General features: G+C 50.5%; 1 protein-coding gene across 1 annotated transcript in view; it reads right to left on the reverse strand.

The window, feature by feature from the left end:
• Nucleotides 1-3,830: 3,830 nt before the first annotated feature.
• The window catches only part of LOC137663329 (sodium- and chloride-dependent GABA transporter 2), a 32,862-nt gene continuing 13,604 nt past the window's right edge, over nucleotides 3,831-23,088 (reverse strand). Inside the window, exons 6-14 of the mRNA XM_068400437.1 lie at nucleotides 20,947-21,081; nucleotides 11,560-11,663; nucleotides 8,557-8,681; nucleotides 7,861-7,973; nucleotides 7,577-7,714; nucleotides 6,370-6,472; nucleotides 5,619-5,719; nucleotides 5,009-5,179; nucleotides 3,831-3,950 (exon numbers count right to left, since the gene is read on the reverse strand). Coding sequence (XP_068256538.1) covers nucleotides 3,831-3,950; nucleotides 5,009-5,179; nucleotides 5,619-5,719; nucleotides 6,370-6,472; nucleotides 7,577-7,714; nucleotides 7,861-7,973; nucleotides 8,557-8,681; nucleotides 11,560-11,663; nucleotides 20,947-21,081 — 1,110 coding nt within the window. The remainder of the gene's footprint in view (nucleotides 3,951-5,008; nucleotides 5,180-5,618; nucleotides 5,720-6,369; nucleotides 6,473-7,576; nucleotides 7,715-7,860; nucleotides 7,974-8,556; nucleotides 8,682-11,559; nucleotides 11,664-20,946; nucleotides 21,082-23,088) is intronic.

Below are 23,088 nucleotides of genomic sequence, written 5' to 3' on the forward strand. Positions count from 1 at the left end.
GATGTTAATCTTATTCTGTTCTCTCCATTTATGCACCATGGCCTGTCTTCTCCCAAAACATCCACCTTTCTTGTCACCAAAAAGTGCAACATGACTCACACTACATGATTCTTCAATAGCCACAGAAAACTGTCTTGTATACTACCAGTGGCAAAAGGAGAAGGACATCCCAAGGCATCTGTTCGAACATGCTGGGAGCCCCAGGGTTCAGGATACTCCACACAGGAGCGGATGCATCCTGCCCCACAGGTCCACGGGTCCGTCCCCAAGGTCTGAAGTCTCTCCCCTGCCCTATGTGGGCATGTCCATCCATGAAGGAGGACAGCAGGGTCAACAGTATCTCTTTGCCTGATTAGGGAGCTGAGACTCTTCCCCAGGCACCACTGACGCAAGCACCGCAGTATGGGAAAAGCAGAGCCTGGTTTTTACAGGCAGATGGATGGAAAGGTCAGTTATCCTTTCTAAGCACTAACAACCTGGGGCAGAATCTGAAAGACTTCTTTGTTTTTATGTGAACTTCTCATTTGACACTATCAAAAAAAACCCCCAAAACATAAAAAAAACCATAAAAATACCACAAACAAACGCATGAAATAACCTAGGTCTTTAATCTCATCTCCATTTTCCTGAAAATAATGGGTTGAATTCTCAGGCTAAGTTGCAGATTTTGGATTCTGAAGGTGGGAAATTGCCAACAATCACACATCTGCTGTCTAAAGGGACATCATCATCTACCCAGCTGGAGATGGTATGAGTAGGGGTAAATTCCACAGACTGCAAGAAGAGGAGTACTGGGCTGATCTTGAATGCAATGAAAATCCCTTTCACCATATTCCAAATCATGATCACCATATGCCAACATCACCATATTCCGAATTTCACCAAAATTCCCTCTAACCATGGGGTCTTAAAAAAGTGCTATGAAAAATGTCATGTCTGAAAGTTTCAAATATATTAAATTCAAATTTAGTCCATCAGCCTTCTCAATGAGCAATACAGAATATACTTGATTCATATTTCAAGCCAGGCATCACAGGTTCCAATACTTTGTCTTAAAATCCTGTCAGAAAATAAGACATTTATCTAAGAATGTCCAGCAAAACCTTTAGTTTTCTTGCTTATCTGATCTGCCTAGCTCATCCAAAGCTTTACAGCAATTGGGTCATGTAGGAACACAGGCTTGCGAGGTTTCCTGGCTCATATATAACCAGATCAATAAACCGCATGCCCAATTCACTGGACACCAGACTGTTTTGAAACAAAGCAAGTCACAAGCCTTTCAGCAGACTCCCACTTTGCCTACATGCAGCTAAGCAGACTTGCTACATCAGCCATATTTTGGCAATACCTGTGGACAATTACTTTTTTCTATTAGGGTTAAAATATCTTCCCAGCTGGCCAAACCTCTTATAGATATTACTGGAAAATGAAAGTATAATTCTGTTTAAGATTAGAATTACATGAATAAAAATATCTGTTGCTGAAGCTTCTAATATGATTCACATAAAAAGCCAACAGAAAAAAACTTCTGTATTGAATTCCATTCACTCATTTCTAGAAGTAATTTCTACCAGCCAGTACCATATCCAAGTGGCAGGGCAGCTGGATGGCTCCATCCTCCATCACACTGTGGGTCTCTTCCAAAAGGGGTTTTCTCTGGGTTTCTAAGCTCTTTCCTACCCTCAGCTCACACACGAGCACCATGAAGCGCTGTGGCAGCTGGGGAATCTGGAGCTCTGAGACTTTGAGGCTGCCCAGGGAAACTGTGACAGCCAGTTCAGCCCTGACCTGCCTCTCCCCAGCCCTATGCCTTCAGCATCCCTGATGTTCTCCAGGGGCAGGGAGGAAGATGCGCAGAAACCCAATGGCTGAGACTGGGGTAGGGGAGGTGCAGGGCTGATCATGGAGGGTTCACGCATGGTTGCACATGCAGCCTAGCAAAAGAACCCCCGCCTGCCTCAGAGTCCCCATGGAAAATAGGCTGGGAAAAGGGAAAACAGGCTGGAAATTAAATAAGGTTTCCACACCACTCTGGAACAGAGCCAACGAAGCCCCAGGGAACCACAAATCAGTGGGCTCTCCCTCCTGGGAGGTTAAATCTACACCTTCACAAACCTTCCCAGCACCAATCTCCTCAGTACATGATGCTCATCAGAGTTTCACAGTCTCCATCAGAGAAAGCTTGTAACCCCTTTCTATCAGCAACCTGTCTCCCATCTCAGGTCACCGGCCTCCAACAACACTAAACTAGGGAAAACCAAGCCCAAGAACTTGCTGTTGCCTCTAAATTCTAGACCAGTATGTCACCGTTCCATGTGGGAGACAGCAGTCTGCAGAGAAAACCTCAACGGGCAGTGGGGCAGAGGGCGGGGAAATGGCCGAGTCTTTGTGATCCAGTGGAAAATTTCTCCCCGGCCCTATGGCTAGTGAGCAGGTAGCCACCGACCCTGCGAGAGGAGCCAAAGAGCCACCCAGCTCAGAGTGTCTTCCGAAGAGGAGGAGGCAGCAGCCGGGACCTCAGCCCCGCCGCGGGGGTGCCCGCTGCCCCCAGCCCGCCCCGCGGGGACCTCGGCCCCGCCGCGGCGGTCGGTGCAGCCCTGGGGCCACCTTGTGGCTAACGGCGTGGAGTGCTTTAATTTGGGCCTTCCTCGCCCCGCGGCACCAGAAGCCTTGGCCGTAGCGCGGTGCCCACTCGTGTCCGTGTGCGCTGCAGGGAGCCGAGCACCTGCAGCCACCCGCTCAGCTCTGCCCAGGCTCCAGCTTCCTCAGGGTTTCCTGGGAGCCATCCAGCCTCCCGGTGTTACATGTCCTCTGGCTGCCCTCCTCAGGTGCTGAGGCTGCAGCACTTAAAACACAAGCTCTTCGATTTTTTTTTTGATTTTTTTTTTTTTTCCCAAACAGCCTGGAAACGAGGGGCCTTGTTGTCGATGTAACATGCAGATCCCGCTTCAACCACGCAGCCCTTCTTCCATGCACAAGAAAACCAAAATGACTGGCTGTAGAGCACCTGGAAGGCAGTCAGGACAACAAAGACATAGACCTGCAGAGACGAGGGAGAGTTTCCCATGTTCCTTCACTTGTACGAAGACAACGCAAACCCACGCGCTTCTCTCAGATCCTGGGAGCAGCCCAGTGACCCATCAGCCAGATGACTCTCTTGGCTGGGAGCTGGCAATGGCTCCAGCAGAAGGTGGCATTGCATTCTCCACTTCACCTAGGCGTCCCAAGGCCTGCCACTTACGAGGCCCTCTGAACTGGTGTTCCCTGTTTTCCTTCCTACCCTAACCAAGCTTCCTCTCCTCTGGCCACCCTCCCACACCAATGTGCCAGTACAACAGATCCACACCTGAATGCCCAGCACAGCTCCACGAGAACACATCCCCCCTAACGTGCTGTGAGCAAGGCATGCTGGTGAGACAAAACTGAGACAGAGTAGATCTAGAGGGAAAAAATAAGGATTTAATGGAATGAATGGAGAAGCCCCCAAAGTCCACACTGGAGCCACACCTCTGAGACTCTCTGACACTCTCCACTCCAGGATCAGTCCTTCCTTTCTGCTAACCAGAAGGCTGTGGATGCTCAGGAACACCAGTGCTTGATCTGCCCCTTCAGAGCCCTCTCCAGAGAGAGGATTAAGGTGCATTGCTAACTCCACGCAGACCATCTTCACAGCAGCCTCTTCAGCCCTTCAAACCTTCCAGGGAAGGGAGCTCAGCCCAGAAACCCTTCTCTCTTTGAAGAGTGAAGAATCCTTGCATTATCCAACAGGTGGTAAAGGCTGTATAGAAACCGTCCTGGAGGGGAGGGAGGGAGGGAGAGCCACACTGGTCCTAGCAAGGAGATTCGAGCTCTGTCAGCATCAGGAGGCCAGCTCTGGTGGAGGGAAGGGGCTGTCCCATGCCCAGCCTGGAAGGCAAGTCCTCAAGTGGGCAGGTGAGTTGGCGAAGCCTCTGGAAGGCAAAGGCAGGCATTGAACACAGCCGCAAGGACAAAAGGTGACCTGGGCCCTCCCCTTCCACTCATGGGTATCATTCAGCCAGCCAGGCAGGACTGCAGGTCTGGTCCCTAAACGCCAGAGATGTCCCAAATAAGGACAGTCAGCACTTCAGAAACTGAAGTCCCAAGACAAGCAGCGAGCATGTGAGACCAGAGACACGGTAGGAAAGCTCTGTCCTCCATTTGCTCCAGGCCAGGGCTAGCAAGTAGTCTAAAGAAAGGTTGGTGCCCAACTACCTCCAGTTCACGCCCCACAGGCTGCAAAGGGAGAGCCTGTGCACACAGGTTTGGCTTTAACTGGGACAGCAAATGCGTAAGGGGATACCGTCGACATCATGCAGTGTAGCCCTTGCTATGGTCCTGCAGCTGTGCCCACTCCTCCCTGTCCATGCTGGACACAGGGATGAGGGGCCCATTGCTGTCACAGCCCATTCCTGAGCACATGCAGGAGGCAAAGAATGGGTGGGATCCTGGGGTATCAGCGTGTCTGTGAAACCTCCATTGAGCCATGGCAGGGACGGGATGCCCGTCTTGAGCACAGTCTGCTTTGCCAAGTGCCTGGCTCTCCCAAGGCACATTCAGGGCAGCCAACAATGGGTCACAGCAGCTCCAGGAGCTGGGCAGGCCCAGGCCACTAACACTCAGCTGCCCACAACACTCATGGGATCTGGAGCTTTCTCAGAGCAGGTCCCCAAGCCTCAGTCAAGGGCAGCCTCCAAACTGACTCGAGGCACTGGACATCATCTTTATCCTCTCCATCTAATGAACTTTTCTTGCAAAGAGACAGAAGCAATAAATAAAGGACACCAAGAGGCAACAGCCAGCTTGGAGTAGCCCTCCAGACAGGTAGAACTTAGTAAAACCAACAGTCAGTTATAGCAATGGACTCGTTCAATCAATTTGTTCTAGACTCCCTGCTAATTAACCTGCAACACACAAATGATCCCCCTGCAAGCCTGGACTTCAACACGGAAGCACAGCCTGTGACCTGATCCCAGAGCACCAGCCTCACCTCTCTGAGGGAGCCTTTGATGGTGGAGAGTTTGTAGACTATCCAGAGAGGGATGCACACCATGGAGGAGAGGGCCAGCAGCCAGCCCAGGGTGTCTCCCCACCATGGGTACACGTACTTCTTGTTGTAGGTCAGCGGGGTGTATTTGATAAGAGAAAATAAGAAGGTTGCCTGTCAAGGTGGAAGAGACCAAGAGAAAAAGAGCAAGAATATCAACACCATTATCCAAGAGAGGTCTTCCTGCTAAGTCCACACCTGCACAGAGTCTCATGGTAACAAAGGGCTCCCCAGGACAGCAACAGAGGAGACACCAGTCAAGCAAGCTTTGCTGGGACAGCCCCCATGTGCAGCACTGGGCATGGCAGCAAGGAGCTCACCCCACCAGCCCGCACCACTATCACTGCTAAGCTGGGCCCCTCTCCCTGTTGTTTAGCCCCACACCTGGCCCCCAAAGCCACAAACACACAGAACAACACGCTCCCATAGTACAGACCACATAACCCCCTATACATATGCACATCCCTCTGTATATATGTAGGTATCTATATCTCAGAGGCACCCAGCTCTGCCCTTCTTCCTCCCCACAGCTCCTCTTCCTGTGGGCCCTCACCATGCAGACTGCTGGGGTGATGAAAAGCCAACAGTATTTGATGATGGGCCATGGCCGGTAGCCGATCATATCTTCAATGTTACCATAGAAACGCTCGGCACCTGTGGAAGAGGGGAAGGATGTTTCGCTGCTACCAGGGAAGGAGGGTAGCAGGGTCTGCATGTCCAGGGTCCTGCATCACCACTGTTTGGATGCCCCCCAGAAGATGAGGCAGTAAACTCAGCACAGCCGACAGCCCTTTTGGGAAGCTCACCAGAAGTGTGGCCAGCTTCAGTCTTTGTCCTGGACTAGCATCCTCTCGCCCCAGAGCAGCCCCGTGGGTCAGCAGGGCCAGCCCTTCAACATCTCCCAGGCTAGGGCCTGAACCCAGGCTGGGACCTGAACCCACAACCCATCGCTTGTGAATATCAAGGCTGAGAGAGGGCTCTCAAAGATGTTTGTGTGTCTCAGACTCCTCTATACACAGGTTGGGAAAAGATTTCCCAGCTAGGTCCAAGTCCCCAGGGAAGGAGGGCCTCAAAAGCAGGGGCACAGTGGAACATGCTGGGGATATCTGCCAAGCAGATCCCCTGGGCGTTGCTGTGAGGAAGCCCCCACAAGCTGAGTCCAGGGGCATCAAAGCAAGGGTTTAGGGGACTGCCTTGCACTGCGAAGCAATTGCCAAGATGAGCTACAGAGCAGCATTTTGAGGATGAACCAAGTGAGAGCCTGAGAGACGAGAGCTGGGGACCCGCCCTTTGTTCATACTCACCATAGACCCAGGCGATGCAGAGAGTCTCGAAGATGGCCACAAAGAGCAGGCACATGCCACTGGCAGCATAGTAATCAAAGAGCTGGAAGACATACATCCCACCCTGGGAAGGGCCAAGTGGGCAGCGAGGCAAGGTGGGGAGGAAGAGAGGGGAGAGGAATCAGGCACAGGCGAAAAGCTCCAGCCAGAGCAGGAAACAAACTCAACATCTTCCCCAGAACTGGAGGTACCTTCCTCTCTCTGGGGCATGGCTTTACCCAACAGCAAAGGCCACATCCTTTGTGCTCAAGGCCTGATGGAGATGTGCAGCAGCCCTATTCTCGGGAGTCTCTGCAACCCTTCATATTCCAAGGCAGGGCAGGGCAAGTGACTGCCAGGGATTGTGGAGATATTTTTGGACAAGACAAAACCAAAGCAACTCTTGTAGCTGGAAGCGAGGGTGGAAACCTCCTCAAGCGACCCAATGCATCTGATTTACTTCAGCCTCCTAATTTGCCCAGGGAAGTAGCAGTGCATGCAGTTTTGCAAGCGCCTGTTGCTGTGTGCCCAGAGGCTGGCAGCCTGGCTGCTTCACTGCCCAGGTCTGCAAGGCTGTTGGCAACACGGACCTGCCAGTGCGTCCAGGCACAAAGCTGCAGGTGCAACATCAAAGGCAGCTTTTTCAAAATTATGCCCAAATGAAAACAGAAGATGCAAAGAGCATCATGGCAGCATCAATCCCCACACACACTGCTAGGAGGAGTTAAAGGTTTTAAACCAGAACAGTTTAACTCCCAGGCAATAAATCACAACAAGGGGAATATATAGAAAAATCAGCGTAACAGAGACGGGGCACACTCAGGCCCACCAAGTTTCCTTACACCAAGTGTTCATGTAGCTCCCCCAGGAAGAAAGAGGACAAAGGCGTTTTCCTCACCATGCAACAGGCTACAGCTGTAAAGGTTTGGCTCAAGTAAAGATAAATCTATAACCAAAATATGGGCTGTCCAGAACTTCAATTATCAGTCTTGGCAGGAGAGGTGTCAAGACTGTGGCTGGCACAAGGGGTGAGGGCTGGAAGTGAATGCCACAGGCACTGTGCAGCAGGATGGGGCTCACCAGCAAGCTCCCAGCCTCAGCATGGACCCCACCACCCGCCAGGCCCCCCTTTGCCAGAGGGGCAGTCAGACCCAGCAAGCACCAAGCAGGTGGTCTGAGCCCAAAATACCTCTGTGAGCATCACCAACCCAACCAGATAGGAGAGGATGGAGACCAGAAGGATGAGGGTCTCCCGGCGGTTCTTCTTGCGGAAGATGGTGGGGTACATGTCCACAAGAGCTGTGACGAGGCTCTCTACGCAGACAAACTGCAAAAAGCAGAGATCCCACCTCCATCAGCCCATCCTGACCAGCTCCCCAGCCCCGCTGTCTTCCCCTCAGCCAAGTTCAAGCCTGAACTGAAGGGACGGTGGCTTTTATCTGGTAGGGAATCATCCTGCACTTACGCCTTTACCTGGCTGTCCAGTCCCAGCAAAACAACCATCAGGAAGAAGAAGCACGCCCAGAGCGGGGAGAAGGGCAGCATGACCACAGCCCGAGGGTAGGCGATGAATGCCAGGCCAGGCCCTGCAGAGAGAAGGGCTTTCAGAGCGGGCAGCAGCATAGCAGCGGCACGGCACAGCTGGTGCAGACCCGCCTGAGGCAGCCACCCAGCCAAGGCACAGCCTGCAGCCATGCAGCGTCTCGCTCCGGTTATACCAGCACTGTGCATGGAACCCAGGCTCCTCGAGAAGTGGAGGAGCCCAGCAGGAAGGGAGGGAAAAGGGAGACGGCAAGCTCCAGCTGCATCACGGTCACGAGGGCTGCGAGCCAGGAAAGCCTCTGAGCCCAGGGGAACACAGCACAAGCCTGGGAGTATGCCACGCAGGCACCTCACCCCCCCACTGAGAGACAGCAGCTACCTAACCCTAACCCTTGTAGGCAGCTTATATTGACCTCAAGACATGGCCATTGCATCTTAATATTTATTGCATTCATTTGTTCCTCCCTGGTTTTTGGAGGCAGAAAGCAGAGCTGCCCGCCAGGATGGGAACCTGCAGCTGCAATATCATTTGCCCCAGGGTGGGTATCCTGTGAGCAGGCTCCCGTCGCTGAGGGGGGCCAAACAGCAGCACCCCCACAGCCCCGTCCCCTCCGCAGCCCCACTCACCCGACTCGGCCACCTCGGCGATGGGCACGCCCTGCTCCCTCGCCATGAAGCCCAGGATGGAGAAGATGGCAAAGCCGGCCACAAAGCTGGTGCCACTGTTGAGGAAGCAGAGGGCTACGCAGTCCCTGGGAGGAGGGGGCACAGCATCAGCCAGGTGGGGGTCCAGGTATGACCCACAACCCATGGCAGCCGCCCAGGGCAGCACCTGCTCTCCTGCCTCAGCCACCATGCCTGCAGCAGGGCCTCTCTCCCAGCCCCCTCCACAGCTCAGCTCAGCTCAGCACCAGGAGCTGCAGGAGGATGCCCCAGGGTGGGCAACACAGCAGGATCTCCCCCAGGCAAAGCCTTCTCCAAGGACAGCATAAAGATGCACTCCCCACCTAAGCTCCTCACTCATGAGATACTTGCTATGCATCTAAAGGCCTGATTTTTGTCTTTTTACCTCTCTCTCCTCTGGTCCCTCCTGTAGCAGAGACTACCAGAGATTATTTTTGTCTGAGAAGGAGGCATGTTTTTTTTTTCTTAATAGATCTCTCAGACCAGTTACAATCTTGGTTCTCAGCACTACTAGATATCTCCTGGTCCTTGCATTGTGAGAAAAAGATGAACAGAGCCATCCAATTTATTTTCTCTGATCTATTACCTTTTGTCTCTGTTTCATCTCATTCTCATCCATCTACTCTTTAAACTAAAGATCTCTTATATTTCCAATTCCTTTTCACGTTCCAGTCTCCCTAGTCCTCTTGGGACTGCAGCCCTGGGGACAACAATAACATTTGCAGCATCCTTCTGAGATATTCTGAACCAAACTGAACACATGCCTTCTGGCATTTCATGGCCCTCTCTGACTTTATTAAATGCTACTCTACAAATCCAGTGTGATTTTCTATATCATTCTTCAGGTATGTAGCATTTTTGGGGCTTCATGCTCCTCCCTGCATTAACTAGATCTATTCATGGTCTGCAACCATTTCTAGAGAGAAAGTACAGTTCATGCAGAGCCCTCATGACATAGCAATTTAGATTCTTCCTTCCAAAGCACAGCTCTTTGTATTGTCAAGGACTGCACAGCACCTAACACCATTGCTCTGCCTTTGCACTTGGTTTCTAAGGCAGGAGAGACTGAAAGAGGCCTGCAGGTTGAGTCCCCACAAATCTCCTGGCTGGTAAGGACTGTCACGCTCCATCAAGCTCAGCTAAACCAATGGGAAGCCCGTGCCAGAACCTCATTTCTCTGGTTGCTATAAACTACCTGCTCTCCACTCAAATTGTATTCTCAGACATTTTATATAAATTATTATTTATTTCAAATAGCTCCTCTTCCTTCCTGGTGTTTCTCCCTCTTTCCCCCAGATAGATGCATGACAGGTCAAGTCCTCCTTGGAAAGGCATGAGCTGGGAGGTGTTGTCCACTCATGTAGTAAGTGGGAAGGGGTGTCATGGTGGAGGGTAACATGTGGAGAATGGCCAGCACAAAGAGGAGTCTCCAGATTTTCACCCAGAAGGGAGCCCTGATGATATCCCTTACTGTCCCAGAAAATGAGAAATGGTCTATGCTGTTTGGTGCCTTCTCGGACTGCCACCATATGAACAATGGTCCCGCATCCTTTTCTCTTCCAGGTCATCAAAGGTTACACCTGGCCTGGGATAACTGAGTGGGGTGCCATGCTGGTGTCCCTCTGCCTTGTTAAAGCCCAATCCTGTCTTCCTACACAAAGCAAGGCTGAAGAGCACAGGACTGACTCATTAAAACTGGGTCCATGCCTCGAACAGGCTGGTTGGAGGTTTGACACTGAAACTAAGAACAATCTCCCTAGCAAAGCCAAATAGCATAAAGGGTCTGTGTGCGAACAGACATCTCTCCCCTTTCTATAACATCTCCCAGCTGCAGTTACAGAAGCTCTTTACAACCTTGCTGCTCAGCAGCCCCTGTCATCATTTCCATGCTACACATCTAGACTGGAGATGCAAACGGCTAATGCCCAAGGACATGCAGCAGGCCAGAGACAGATTCATTATCTCTTCTTTTCCTACAGCTTTTTCTCTCAAAACTGCATCTGGGAGAAGGGGCATGAAAAAGAAAAGGAGTCCCAGCCCAGCTGCTGTTGGTGAGGCATCCCTACAGCAGGAGTGAATTTCTAAGGTAAAGAGAGAGAAAGATGCCAAGCAAGGACCATGTAGCCAGTGGTCCGCCTGGACCTTCCACAGCAACAACCACAATTTTGAATTCAAAAGATGGGAGAGAACCCAGTGCCAGGAGCAACACAGTCAGCAGAGAAAGGGTGGGAAGGGAAGTGGATAGTTTTACCTAGAGGTGGCCTCTTCCACTCACACTAGCCTTTTACCCCTGGGGATGCAGCTCCAGATGCTGGATACACCTACAGCAAAATGAGTTTATTTTCACCTGACCACTTCAATTTGACAGCCTGATTCTCTTTGGCACCCTGGTCCATCTCTGTTCAAGCGCAGTCCAGCATAGGGAGAGTACACAAGAGACAGAAGTGATATCTGCAAGCTTATATGTAGACCATAGCTAAGCACATAGGAACCCAGAGCACTGACAACTGTGCAAGACATTAGGTCCAAATGAACCTAGGAAGGATAAATCACAAGGTGAAAGGACTCCAGTCTAGAGCCATTAGATCTCACAGCTCTGCTTCCCCTATGGCTACTCATGCACCCATGTAATAGGGAAGGTTGTGGTGTGAGCTGGGGTCACAAAGCTAGTGAAGAAGATCTGACTTTTCTGCGTCTCAGCTGACGTGGAAGAGGGGGTTTGTCATCCAAGGCACGGACAGAAAGTTCCCTTGGGTAGAAAGCACAGAGAGCTGGATTTGGGTTGAGAAAACCCAAGAAAACCTGAGAAGAGTTTTCTTATGCCTTGAGTAGAAACAGAAAACACAACACTTCAAAAGACCAGTAGCCTCCAGCAGTTCACCAGCCTATGTGCACTGATGTTCAGGGAGGGGAAGGCTCTAGGCAGCAGAGCCGTGCTCCGGTTACCTGTAGCAGTTGTTATGGTATTTGTTATAGCTGCCCAGAGCTGTCAGGCATCCCAGACAAATTGCATACGAAAAGAAGATTTGAGTGCCTGCATCCATCCAGACCTGCAAGGGAGATGCAAACACAGGTGAGAAGACAAGTTCAACATGGAGCACAGACACTGCACAGATGCAAAGAGGCAGAGCCCCAGGTGCTGCCATAACCAGCAGAAAGGCCAGTGATCAGGAGGTCAGCAATACCCAGCATTTAGACAAGCCTTTTCTAGGGGCAGGTTATTACAGTGCCAGGAATTACAGTACAGTGAGGTACCCAAGGGGTGCTAAGAGTGCCAAAGGGAAGGGATGCACCAGGAGCCTTGCAAACCCACAGCATGTATGGCTCTTCATCATCATCTCTTTCTTCCTTGGACAAATCTGCAGAACCCTGTGACTTTCCAGAGCCTCCCAGCAGCGAGAGACCAAATGAACACTTTCCACGAGAGCTAAAGGAGCCCTCTGCTAGCAGAAGAGGGGGACTTAATTTGGGCAAGCCTGGTCTCCCACTGGGTGGCACAGGTACATACAGCTTCTGGTGGTGGCCCTTCTCTCCAAGACCTAATTTAAAGGTTCCAAAACCTGAAATAAAATTAACTGGGAAAGAGAGGAGTACTAGAATTCAACAGAGTTGTTTGCAAAAGACAGCTCCTGGAAGAAAATACAAGAATGCAGTTAGTCCCACAAGGCGCCTTTGAACTCTGCTTCGCTCTCGCTGTCAATAACATGTCCCAGTGCTCAGAAGCTGACATTTGTCAGTGCCAAATTTGATCTGAAAGCCTAGTTGTGTACAGTCACCAATGCAACCACTGCCTCTGTCTTCTGCAGAGAACAGCAAAAGCAGGAACCAACAGTGAGGAATGAAGCAATGACAAAGACTATTAATTAAACCCTCTGTTTTCTAAGGTCTTTCTTCCTGAGGGGTTTATAAAAATAGAGATAAGACAATCATTTAACCAATGGGCAGCCACATTCTAGAGACAAAAGAGAAGCTAGCCAGGAAAGAAAAGCAGAAGAAAAGTATTATTGGGTCAACTTCAATGAGAAAAGTCTCCATTTGTCTATACCCTCCTTCCCCAGAGTAGCAGTGCTGGTATGCCCTCAGACAAACACCAAGCTTGTGCCAGGATCCCCTCTGAGAAGAACAGAAGTCAATGGAAAGCACCACAGCTGTTTTGATGACTCCAAATCACACCTTTATCTGTCAGCCAAGACCTCATGGCCTGAGGCAATGGTCAGCTGAGCAGCACCTGCCCAGATGCCCCTGTTGCTCAGGCCACCCTCACCAATGCATGGTTCTGCCTTCCCTCTTCCATACTGGCCAAAGAGCAATCATGTGGTGAGAGGTCTTGTTTCGTATTTACCTCTTCTCCTTCCTAGGCCGATGGGCCTTACAAAGGGATGTTACAACCCCATTAGCTGTGTTTTTCTGGAAGAAATTCTGGTTTTAGCTCAAGGGACAGCTGCACAGAACAAATCCTCTCCCTGCCACTGCTGCAAGACCCAGCAGTGCAGTCCGCAGGGAGAGAAAGCAAAGCACGGGTAGGGCTAGATTTGGTGAAACTACTCTCTCTGACTGTCCTGCAAGCAACTCTGCTAACATTCAGCCCCACCACCTTCTCTTTGATCCATGGAAACCCTGTTCACAATTTCACAGGGAGTCTGATCAAATTTCTGATTTGTGGAATAGGAAGGGACAGACGATGCGGTGGGACTGGGACAGCTAGTTTGAGGCACTGGGACGTTGAAAAAGTAATTGACCTCAGTGTGTTTTACTCTTTTTGGAGGAGCTGCATGGGGAGGTGGGTTTAGAGATCAGGGTATTAGTTCATTTTTGCATTGCAAAAAGATTAGAAAAAAATCAAAGCCCTTTTTATAACTGATTCATAGAGCATCACTGTGTTTGTGGGCAGTAAGTGTACAGCCTTCACTTTTCAGCTAGATTTTAGGCACAGCAAGGCACTGAGGTGAGCAGGACCAGCTGACACTTTTTCTTCAATAATTTCAGCATCTTTGCAGAGATCGGAGTGAAACGTTTGGTTAGGTTTGCTTTTTATTTTGCTGTTCATTGCTAGAGCTCTGTTTTTTCACCAAATTTGAGCTCGAATCACACCCTCTCGTGGGTTTTGGAGCCCTTGTAGTTCAATTTGTCAAGATAACAAGACTTTTGCTGTCAAACTGCCTACCCCACGCTTGCCATAACATTGGACCCAGTTGAAAAGTTTCAACCAGGTTTAACAGCTGGTAGAAACCTCAAGAATATCAACTACCTATGACTTTCACAACAGCCAGGGAACAGGAAAAAGACAGGACCTGAGCATCCCTACTGAGCAGAAAGCTACAGGGAGGAAGAGTCAAGCAGTGTTAAATATCATATAAATCACACAAGCAAGAGATATGAGAAATACCCCAGGGGCAGGAAAAGAACTGGTGCTTTACCAGGCATGGTAGAAGCCAAATATCAAGATACCAAGCTTCATTAGCTCTGTGGCTTATGAAGTGGCTCGTTTCTAAAACCCAGTGATACCCTTGACTGTGTAGCAGAGACCAGCAAGGGCTCTGTGGGCTCCCCACTCCGCTACCTGCTCTACCCAACACAACACCCATGGGGTGCACACTGGGTTGTGTGGGAGCCCAGCCCCAAAGGGGTGTCTTTAGGGAATACAGGATCTGCCTTAGCATATGCTCCCATTTGAAGCAAGGCAGCCTGTGGCTCAAACAGTAAATAAATCTAAGCTTGGCTTGCAGAGCTTATGATCCTACTTAGGCAGCATGAATGTGAGCACTAGCTCAGGCTGCATGCACATTATTTCCCATTTTAAAAGGTTACTGCAGCTCTTGGGCCAAAGACCAAGCCACATTTGCATCCTTCCCAGCCCTCAGGTAGTTCTCAAATCGCTTGGGGGTCAACGGACTGCAATGAGACTGACGCCGTGGATGCTCCTGACCCACTACGGATGGAGCCGAGCAGCGGCAGCAAGTCCCAGGACTGCAGGATCGCTGAGGTCTGAAGGAGCCTCAGCCCATCTGTGGCCCAGCCTCCTCCTCAAGCCCCTCATAAGAAGCACCGCTGCCCACTTGGCCCCGTGGGCTCACAGGGACTACACATACCACTCACTTCAGAAAACAGCAACCCAGATTTTCTGTCCCCAACCTGATGCCTGTGCTCATTTCTCTTCCCACAGTGACTCAGAGAAATGTTTTTTTCAGCCCTTCCAAGACCCTCCTTTCCTTCCTGTGCTGCTGATCAATAGCGTCTCATTATTTTAATATTTCCATTCTGACTAAAGGGGCACGCTGGGGTCAGGCAGGGCTCTCTTTCCCCTGCAGATAAAAGCATGCTGCTGTTCTCTGACCACTGCTCCCAAAAAGACTGGTAAAGTTTATGCTGTTCAGATTTGCTGGCACATTGGCAGCATGGGTATTTTGATTTGATTGTTGTCTGCAGTTTACTAAGCCATCCAGTTTATTTAATTCATAATTCAATTTCCTTGAACATGTTGTTTACTTCAACTTGTAATAACCTCCTACTCTCTGTTTTTAGCCAAAGCCTTCACACCTGAGCTGCAGTTATCCAAGATGGTTATGGCCTATAAGAGGACATACTCCTTCGCCCCTTAATTTTCTCAGCAATATTCACTTTATTACATGTACTGGAATTTAACAGCCCCCTGTATTGAAACAGATCCTTCCTTACGAAGATCTCAAAGCACTTACAAATAACAGTAAAGACCATTTTTGAGCAAAATGTTATTGAACCCCAGTGCATCTCATACATCAAATACAGGTGCCACACTGAGAAGTGCCAAACCGTCCCCATCAGCAAGCAGAGATGATACAACACAGAGTGGGCACATGCAGCTTGGAGGGTCATGCTCGGTGTGATACAGACCAGAGAGCAAAAATGATGCAAGACTTCAGCTGCAGTTCAACCACCATTTCTTTTGCACCCAGCATCATGGCTCAGCCCGTGGCACTGGCACTACCCACCAGCCACCCACTGCACCGTGCAAACACATCACTTCAGCCCAGCCTTAAAAGGGGAGATCTTGATTCCTAAGATTTCACCTTAAGATGCCCAGGGCACCATTTCCAGATTATTACCTTTCCCCCTTCATTCAGGACTGGCCCACAGGCCCCAGCCCAAAGACCCAGTCCACGTCCCACAGCACTGCAATGGCGTAGGGCTGTATGGCCCCGGGGCCCTGCTGCAAAGAGCCCACTGCCATGCTGCACAGCCCAGGCCAGTGCTTTCCCTTGTCCTCATTTACCCCCTGAGAGACGAGGCAGGGAATGAGCCACTGATGTTTCAGTGAAGCAGTCCTGGTCCTTCTGCCTGCCCTATACCCAGCCAAGGTTCCCAGCCCTAAGCCCCAGCAGCTTGCAAAATACGTCCTTGGGCTCCTTAGGAATCAGGGATGGGGACTTTGTTCCCCAGTTAACCTCCCTGTGCTGGCACACAAGGCCCCTGCAATGTCCCACGAGTGAGCACCGACCTCACGTAACTCCCACACCTCGGGGCACCTATGAACCCACAGGGACGTTTTACACCCGGGGAGCTTTCCCACTGCTGGGTTTCTTTAAACACCACAAGAAAACAAACAGGTTTCTGGTTCATCCTGCAGAGCACAGCTGCCTACCCCAAGGTGGTGCGGAGGGGCGAGGGATGCTCTGAGGGATGCTCCTTGCTGCCGGGAAGCCAGGCTTTACGGTCCCCCTTGCCCCACTGCTTGCAGGCGGACAGAAAGACAGCTGTATCCCTTCCTGCTATGTCAGCGCTGAGATCAGACCCAGCAGGGCTGCACAGCCGGGTCCCACACTGGCAGGGTTGGCAAGAGGCGTGGGAGGAGGAGGATGAGGAAGCCCCACAAGGTAAATACAGCTGTGGTTTACCCTGCGTGGATGCATTGCTCTGGCAAAGTGAAGGAGAGAACACCAGTCCCAAGCCCCTCTGGCACACTGCAGGAGCCACCAGCACTCCCTCCCTGCTACCCCATACCTTCCCTCCAGCCCCCCAGGCAAGGGCATCAGTGGTGCCCGGGCTTGCAGACCCTCTGCCAGGGCCGGTGGTGGGGGGGACGGGCACAGGGTCCCAGGCTGGGGTGCAAGGGCACATGGCAGCATGCCAGCGGCAGCCCCACCAGCACAGGCATCAACGCAGGGCGCAGCAGGTCGCCCTCCAGCATGAAAACAAACAAGCTCGCCTTCAGAAAGGGGAAGCGGGGGGCTGGCAACAGCACAAACCGAGTGCACGGGGTCAAGTTAAAGACTTGCTGGGAAAAAAATAAATAAGGGGAACAAATAATATTTAGCAGGCCCACAGTCAGCCTCCCCTCTCGCTGTGAATCAGCAGTTCTCGCTGGCTATGGAGCAGCAGCAGGAGGGGCCTGAATTGGAGAGGACCTGGGGGCTCTGACCCCTTCCCCAGCGTGGCTAAGGGGGCCCATGGTTAACCCAACAGGTCACAGCCCTGCAAGATGCATGCACCTCCCATCCTCCCTGTGGCAGCCCGAGGGGCTTATCCTCAGCGCAGCCTCGGCAGCAAGAGCTGCTCTGGTGCAAACCATGAGCTGGACCCCATCAGCCTTGCTCTCTGGCCACAGGCACAGTGGGCAGACCCCTGAAGAGCTGGGGACACCTTCATCTCTTGCTTCCCCTTCCTGCCACTTCCATCAGGAAGCAGGAGCCTGTGGGCACTCTGCAGGGACAAACGTTGCTCCAAAAAGCAACCGTCAGGGAAATGGGTGAAAGAAAGGAGAGACAGGTAAAGAAGGTTATTTGAAAAGTAGCGCAGATGAGAAAAGGAGAAACAATGAGAAGCAGAGCTTGGATGAAGGCAATGCTCTGAATTCAGCTGCGCAGAGCAAGTCAGGGTGTCCTGGCACAGTGCTGTGCAGAGTTGGGTCTCCGGTGCGGCGGTGGGGACTGCTTATGGGATGTCTGCAGAGCTGCGGGTGCTCTGCTGGTCCTCGGCACTGCTGGAGCTTTCCTGCCCCCAAGAACAGGGATGCAGCCCCCGACAGGGCCTTTGGCATGGCTGGGCCAGATGGAAAGCAGGTTGTCATAGAAAGTTCATCCTTTATATAAAGACTGGATTAAGTACGAGCACATACAGCAAGGTACGAGCACATACAGCAAGGTGTTTCTGGAAATTTCAAGAGGAAAACAAGAGCAGGACATTTTGAGATACATTTGCTGCTTTTCCAGAGAGGGAAATGCTCAGAGGATACTGAATTTACTCCTTCTTCATTCTTACTCACTAAACCTGAAGAAATTTAGCTAAAATCGCTTGAAACTTGATACCAGACTAAAAGGAGACCATTACATTTCTTCTCTTTAAAGCAAACCCAAACACACTGCTGGCACTTTCTGCACCAAGCCCATCAGTCCTCTCTGTCTATTAAAATGATGTCTGATCATGGTATGAAAGCTTCAAGCGACGGACAGCATGCCAGCGCCTGAGAAAAGTTCTAATGACAAGTTTCCCACACTTAAACCTTACTTCTACTCTGAATTCCTCTCATTTCAGCTTCCTGCTAGTGGATCACACTGTGCATCCCTCTCCGTAATCACATCTGTAAATCCCCAGTGTTATCTACTGAAATAAACAATTGATAAAATTGCCACAAAGTTAATTGCAAAGGACAGAATGATCAAAAGTGGAAATGGCAAACAACCCGGAGACCCCCTTTTGGTTAAAACACAACCTGTGCTATGAAAAAAGTAGGAACCACCTGGGGCACAGAAAATGCAATCAAGAAGGGGGAAAAAAATTTGGACCTAGTCATGGCTGACATGCTAACATCATAATACTAAATATTATACAAATAAAAAACAAACTATGGGGTTGTTTTTTTGGACTTTTTAGTTTGGGGGCATACAGTTCAACATAGGTGATATCTTTGGTGGTTTTGCCGTTACATGCTTGTATTTGAACAGAACTGGACTTCATTATTCAAAACTTTTGTTTGGCAGTTTCTCTGTATAGTCTGACCTACCTATCAAAGGCATTTTATTTACCATTTTAATTATAAGCATTTCCTAGATTTAGAAAATGAAAGTGTAGGAAGATTCAGGGCATTGCAGACTGCATGGCCAGAAGAGACCACAATCAACCAGCTAGTCTGAGCTCTTGTAAGCAGGATTTCCCAGTTCTGTGCAAGGTCATTTGGCAGGTGAAAAGCAATGATTTCCACACACCAGTCTGATATTCTGACACTTAATCACTCCTCAGTTGCTGCAGCTCCCCTGGTAGAATCTGCTAAATGATTCATCCCCTCTTTTCACCTAGTTTTTCCATATACTTTAAAGGAGTTTTGATTCGATCCCCTTGTATATTGTTTGCCCTTTGTTTAAACCTCCCTTTGAGATGTCTTATGACAAGGCTCAGATTGGAGAGGGTATATTTAATTATTTTTTTTTATTTTCCAGAATCCCTTCCCAGGCACTAAAGAATCTTCCATTTTTCTGGGCAGTGCAGGATTGTGGGTAAACAACTACAACTTGCCATCCTCTGAGCGCAAATGAATTATAATCGACTTGGCCCCAACGAGCTGCCAGGACTCACTCTGTCCTGGCAGCCCTCTGCACAGAGAGAGGGGGGCACAGCCATACACGTGTGGGGCTTGGGGCAAAACCCTGACCTTCCCTTTCTGATGGAAAAACACAAGAGAAACCCCAAGCCCTGCTACTTGGTTCAGTAGAAAGGTTAAAGCATGGTGGAGGAAGGCAACCACTGCTACCAACTCCCGCTTTTCTCCTGCAGAAGTAAAGCATTCATCGGGGAACGGTGGAGTCAGGGAAGAAGGAGCAAATTTTCCTTCCCCAGTCGAGGACAAGCCCTCCTCTTGCTCTGAAGGGTTACTCTGCCTTTCCACCAGCGCATTAGCATTTTCCAGGCTGGAAGGAAGCTGTGTTTCTAAAGCTCAGTCTGTAATTGGAAAAGTTTGCCAGGACGGCCCTAATGAGGACACAGCTAGTACCAGCAAAACCATGCCATGCCTGAAGTGGTTTAATTCAGTCCCCTGGGCGACACAGCCAAAGTAACAACAGGACTTTACATCAGTGAATGAGCACCATTTGAAAATGTTACTTTATTTCAGAGGTCTCTCGCACCTCATCAGCATGAATGGAGCCACAAACACAGACCTGTCCTCACCCCCTTCCAAGCCTTGCTGCACCCTCACACCAAGGTGCAGCTGTCATACCCACCTCCTGTCCACAAGTAAACCGAGAGCAAGAGAGCAGCCGGCACCGTAAAACGAGGCTTTTCACCCCCTGCCCAGGCACAGCCTTGACCAGAGAGTGACTTCCAGAAAGCTGAGCATGAACTCCAAGTCCTTCCCATGATAAAAACCAGACCGCCTGGAGCTGGAAACCGGATGCTTCTGTTTAGCTCCCCGGATCAGAAGTCGTAAGTCAAACTGACTTGCACAGAGCCACACCGCACCCGTGTCACAGGCGAGACCCAGGGATGCCACCCAGCAGCCCCCTGAGATGCTGCTACCCCCACCCACAGGGATCCTTGCTCCTCCATCAGGGAGGGCAGGATCAGCTGGAGCCGTTCCTCCTCCCAACACTTACGCCCCCCTTTGCAAAATTAATACCCAAGGCAGCACTGGGGTTAGGCCAGAAAGAGTTAATGGGGTTAGGAAGGGTTTTGCTGGCCTATTTTCCAGGCAGGCACCCTTTAATCTCCTTTGGAAACACCTTCACACAAAGGCTGGTACAGCAGCTCAGCTGGAGCCAGGATTTAACGTGGACAAACTTGTCCCAAAGAGATTAAAAGCAGCAGTCGGGCACTGACCCTCCCGTCAGACGGGTAGGAATTTCTCACTGGGGACAGGGAGGCGAGGAGGGCAGCCGGGTCCCCAGGAACTGCTGCAACATGCCACAGCTCCCACCATCCATGCAGCCGGCGTGCTACTCAGGGAAGCTGGAGCAAGCATGGCAGGAGAAGGGCTTGTCCCCGTGAGCTGCTGGTACAGTGTGGAGCAGCACCCCATGCACAGGCTGCTTCTGCAGCACAGGAGTCTCCCCAAGAAACTGGGGGATATCTGGCACCACTCGTGATGAAGGGTTAAATCCCACTGCCCATACCCCCAAGGCAATTCAGACCCAACTCAGACTAGAAAATATGGTAACAGCACAAGTGAAGGCCAAGGGCAAGAGAGCATGGGACTGCCAGACTACACATTGATATCACAGCCCTGCCTTTTGACCACAGAGGGGGAAAAGAGGAGACAGAAAGAAAAAATTGGAAGAAAGTAAGTGAGAAAAGAAAAAGGAGGGAGAGAAGACAGCCACAGGCATCCATGGAAACACAGCTCAGCCATTTGATGCCCCTCCAGCTTACCTGGGGGTCCCTGAGGCGACTGAGGTCTGGATAAAGGTAAAACAGGATTCCCTGGGACGCCCCAGGCAGGGTGACTCCCCTGATCAGCAGAACGACCAGCATGAGGTATGGGAACGTGGCTGTGAAATACACCACCTGGGAGGAGGACAAAGGGACAAGCGTGAGCGAGCAGCAGGGTCTGGAGCACACAGCGCCAGCCAGCAGCACAGCACCGACCCCTGGGATGGTGCAGATGTGCAGGGGACGGGTCAGGCTGCCTCACTGAGCACCTTGCTGTTGCCTGCAGTAGAAAGAAATGCATTTTAAAATGCACCCAGGAAACTTGTGATGTGCCATGGCGTGCCTGGAGCCAGAGAAAACCTTTCTAGTCCTAAGAGCAATCCAGACCCTGAGCCAGGCTGTCATGAGGTTGGAGTCAGAGTAGCTTTACTGAAGCCAGCAGTGTAATATCCTTGTGCATCAGATAAAGAGCTGTCCCCAGTATCCATCTGCACATCCCAACCCCAAATAAAGTCTGAGTCTTTAGTGACAAGGGTGAAGGGTTGTGCGCGTAAGAGGTACACGCTGAAATATGATTGCTACCAAAGGACCACCAGGGACAACGCTGAGGGTCCCCCACCCAGGGCTGGCACAGGCAACTGGCTTGTGCCCACTGTTCCCCATGGCAGCAACTTGCAGCCACTGCCTCTGACTGACTGACCCCTGTTCAAATACCCAACATGGGTGTTTCAGGCAGAGCAGGGCAGCATGTCTCAGACTTGCCACCGAGCATGCAGACCCAAATAGGACCCCTAACCTCTTGCTTTTTACGTCCCTAGCCCCATGAGCAATGCAGACGTACTCAGGTAGGGCTGAAATCCCTTCTAGCAAAGGAGCCACATCCCTTGGGGGAATGCTGCAGGCCAATATCAGCAAAGCCTTTCAGGGACTCCACATCTGGTAAATATAACATTCAATTTGGGGATCACCAGGGTACTTTCAGGACTGTTCAGGCTAATTGCTGTAGTGTGCCACAACAACATGTTGTAGTCTGTGTTTCCCACACAAACAGATACCAAGGGCTCATGCAGCCTCCTCAGCAATTCAAGTAGTGTCATTAATTCCTTTGTATTGCTCCCGCACATTCAAGACTTATTGACCACCTTCAAAAAGTTAAGTTTGTTGTATCACGCTAGGCCAAAAAAAAGAAATGTTGCTCCTTCAGGTTTTTCCTGTGTGAATCTGCTAAGCAAGGATTCGCATCAGCACACTTCACCTGAGTGCCACTCTACAGCTCTTTTGTCAGCTTTGGCAGTTATACACCAGAGAGCTAAAGCTCATCTCTGGAGGAACCACAAAATGTGATAAAGTAAAATTATCTATTTCACACATCTACCCATCCATCCAGAATGGGTTGTTTCAAAATCCACCTAAAGCCCACCATCCCTGAGCAGGGGTCACAGGCTCTGCCACAGCTACAGCAGTTTCTGCATTAGAGAAGGTCCTACTAAGAACAAGCATATGATTTCCCTGGACACTACATCCACTTTCACTCTGCCCCTGGGTAATCCTTATGATCTGAGTAGTGATTCAAAAGGAGATTGTTTCTGGAACCACTATGACATACTCCATCTGAATAAAGCAGTGTCCAAAGCACCTGATGCTGCAATGTGAGTCCTCCTCTAAGTCAAGATACACACGTCTCGGTGATTCAGTTTTGTAATGCACAAGGGACAGAAGGATTTGAGATATCCCATCCTTGAAAAATCATACTACTAGATGATAATCTCTGTCTGCAGCTCCAGGTTTTCTATGCATTCCATGTTTCCTGCTCTATATATCACAGCAGTCATGGGTCATGCCACAGAAGTCAGTGAAAAACACCTCCTTGCTGAGGCTCATGATTGCCTGAGCTGTCTGTTTGAGCAGATCCATCCCTGTCCCTCTAAATCTGTATCCTGAACACTGAAGGAACCCAGGGACAGAGTTCTTCAACACAGGCAAACACCATCGTTCAGTTCATTCTCAAATTTTCAAGGAGTCCCTGATTTAGAGCATTTCAGTGACAGTTAATCAAATCTGCAGGTCCTGCAAGTTTAACAATCATCCCTCTGTTTACCACACAACCAAATTCTGGCTTCAGGAAATGACAGGATGCAAGTC

Source organism: Nyctibius grandis, chromosome 5 (genome assembly GCF_013368605.1).
Source record: "Nyctibius grandis isolate bNycGra1 chromosome 5, bNycGra1.pri, whole genome shotgun sequence".
NCBI classification, from domain to species: domain Eukaryota; kingdom Metazoa; phylum Chordata; class Aves; order Nyctibiiformes; family Nyctibiidae; genus Nyctibius; species Nyctibius grandis.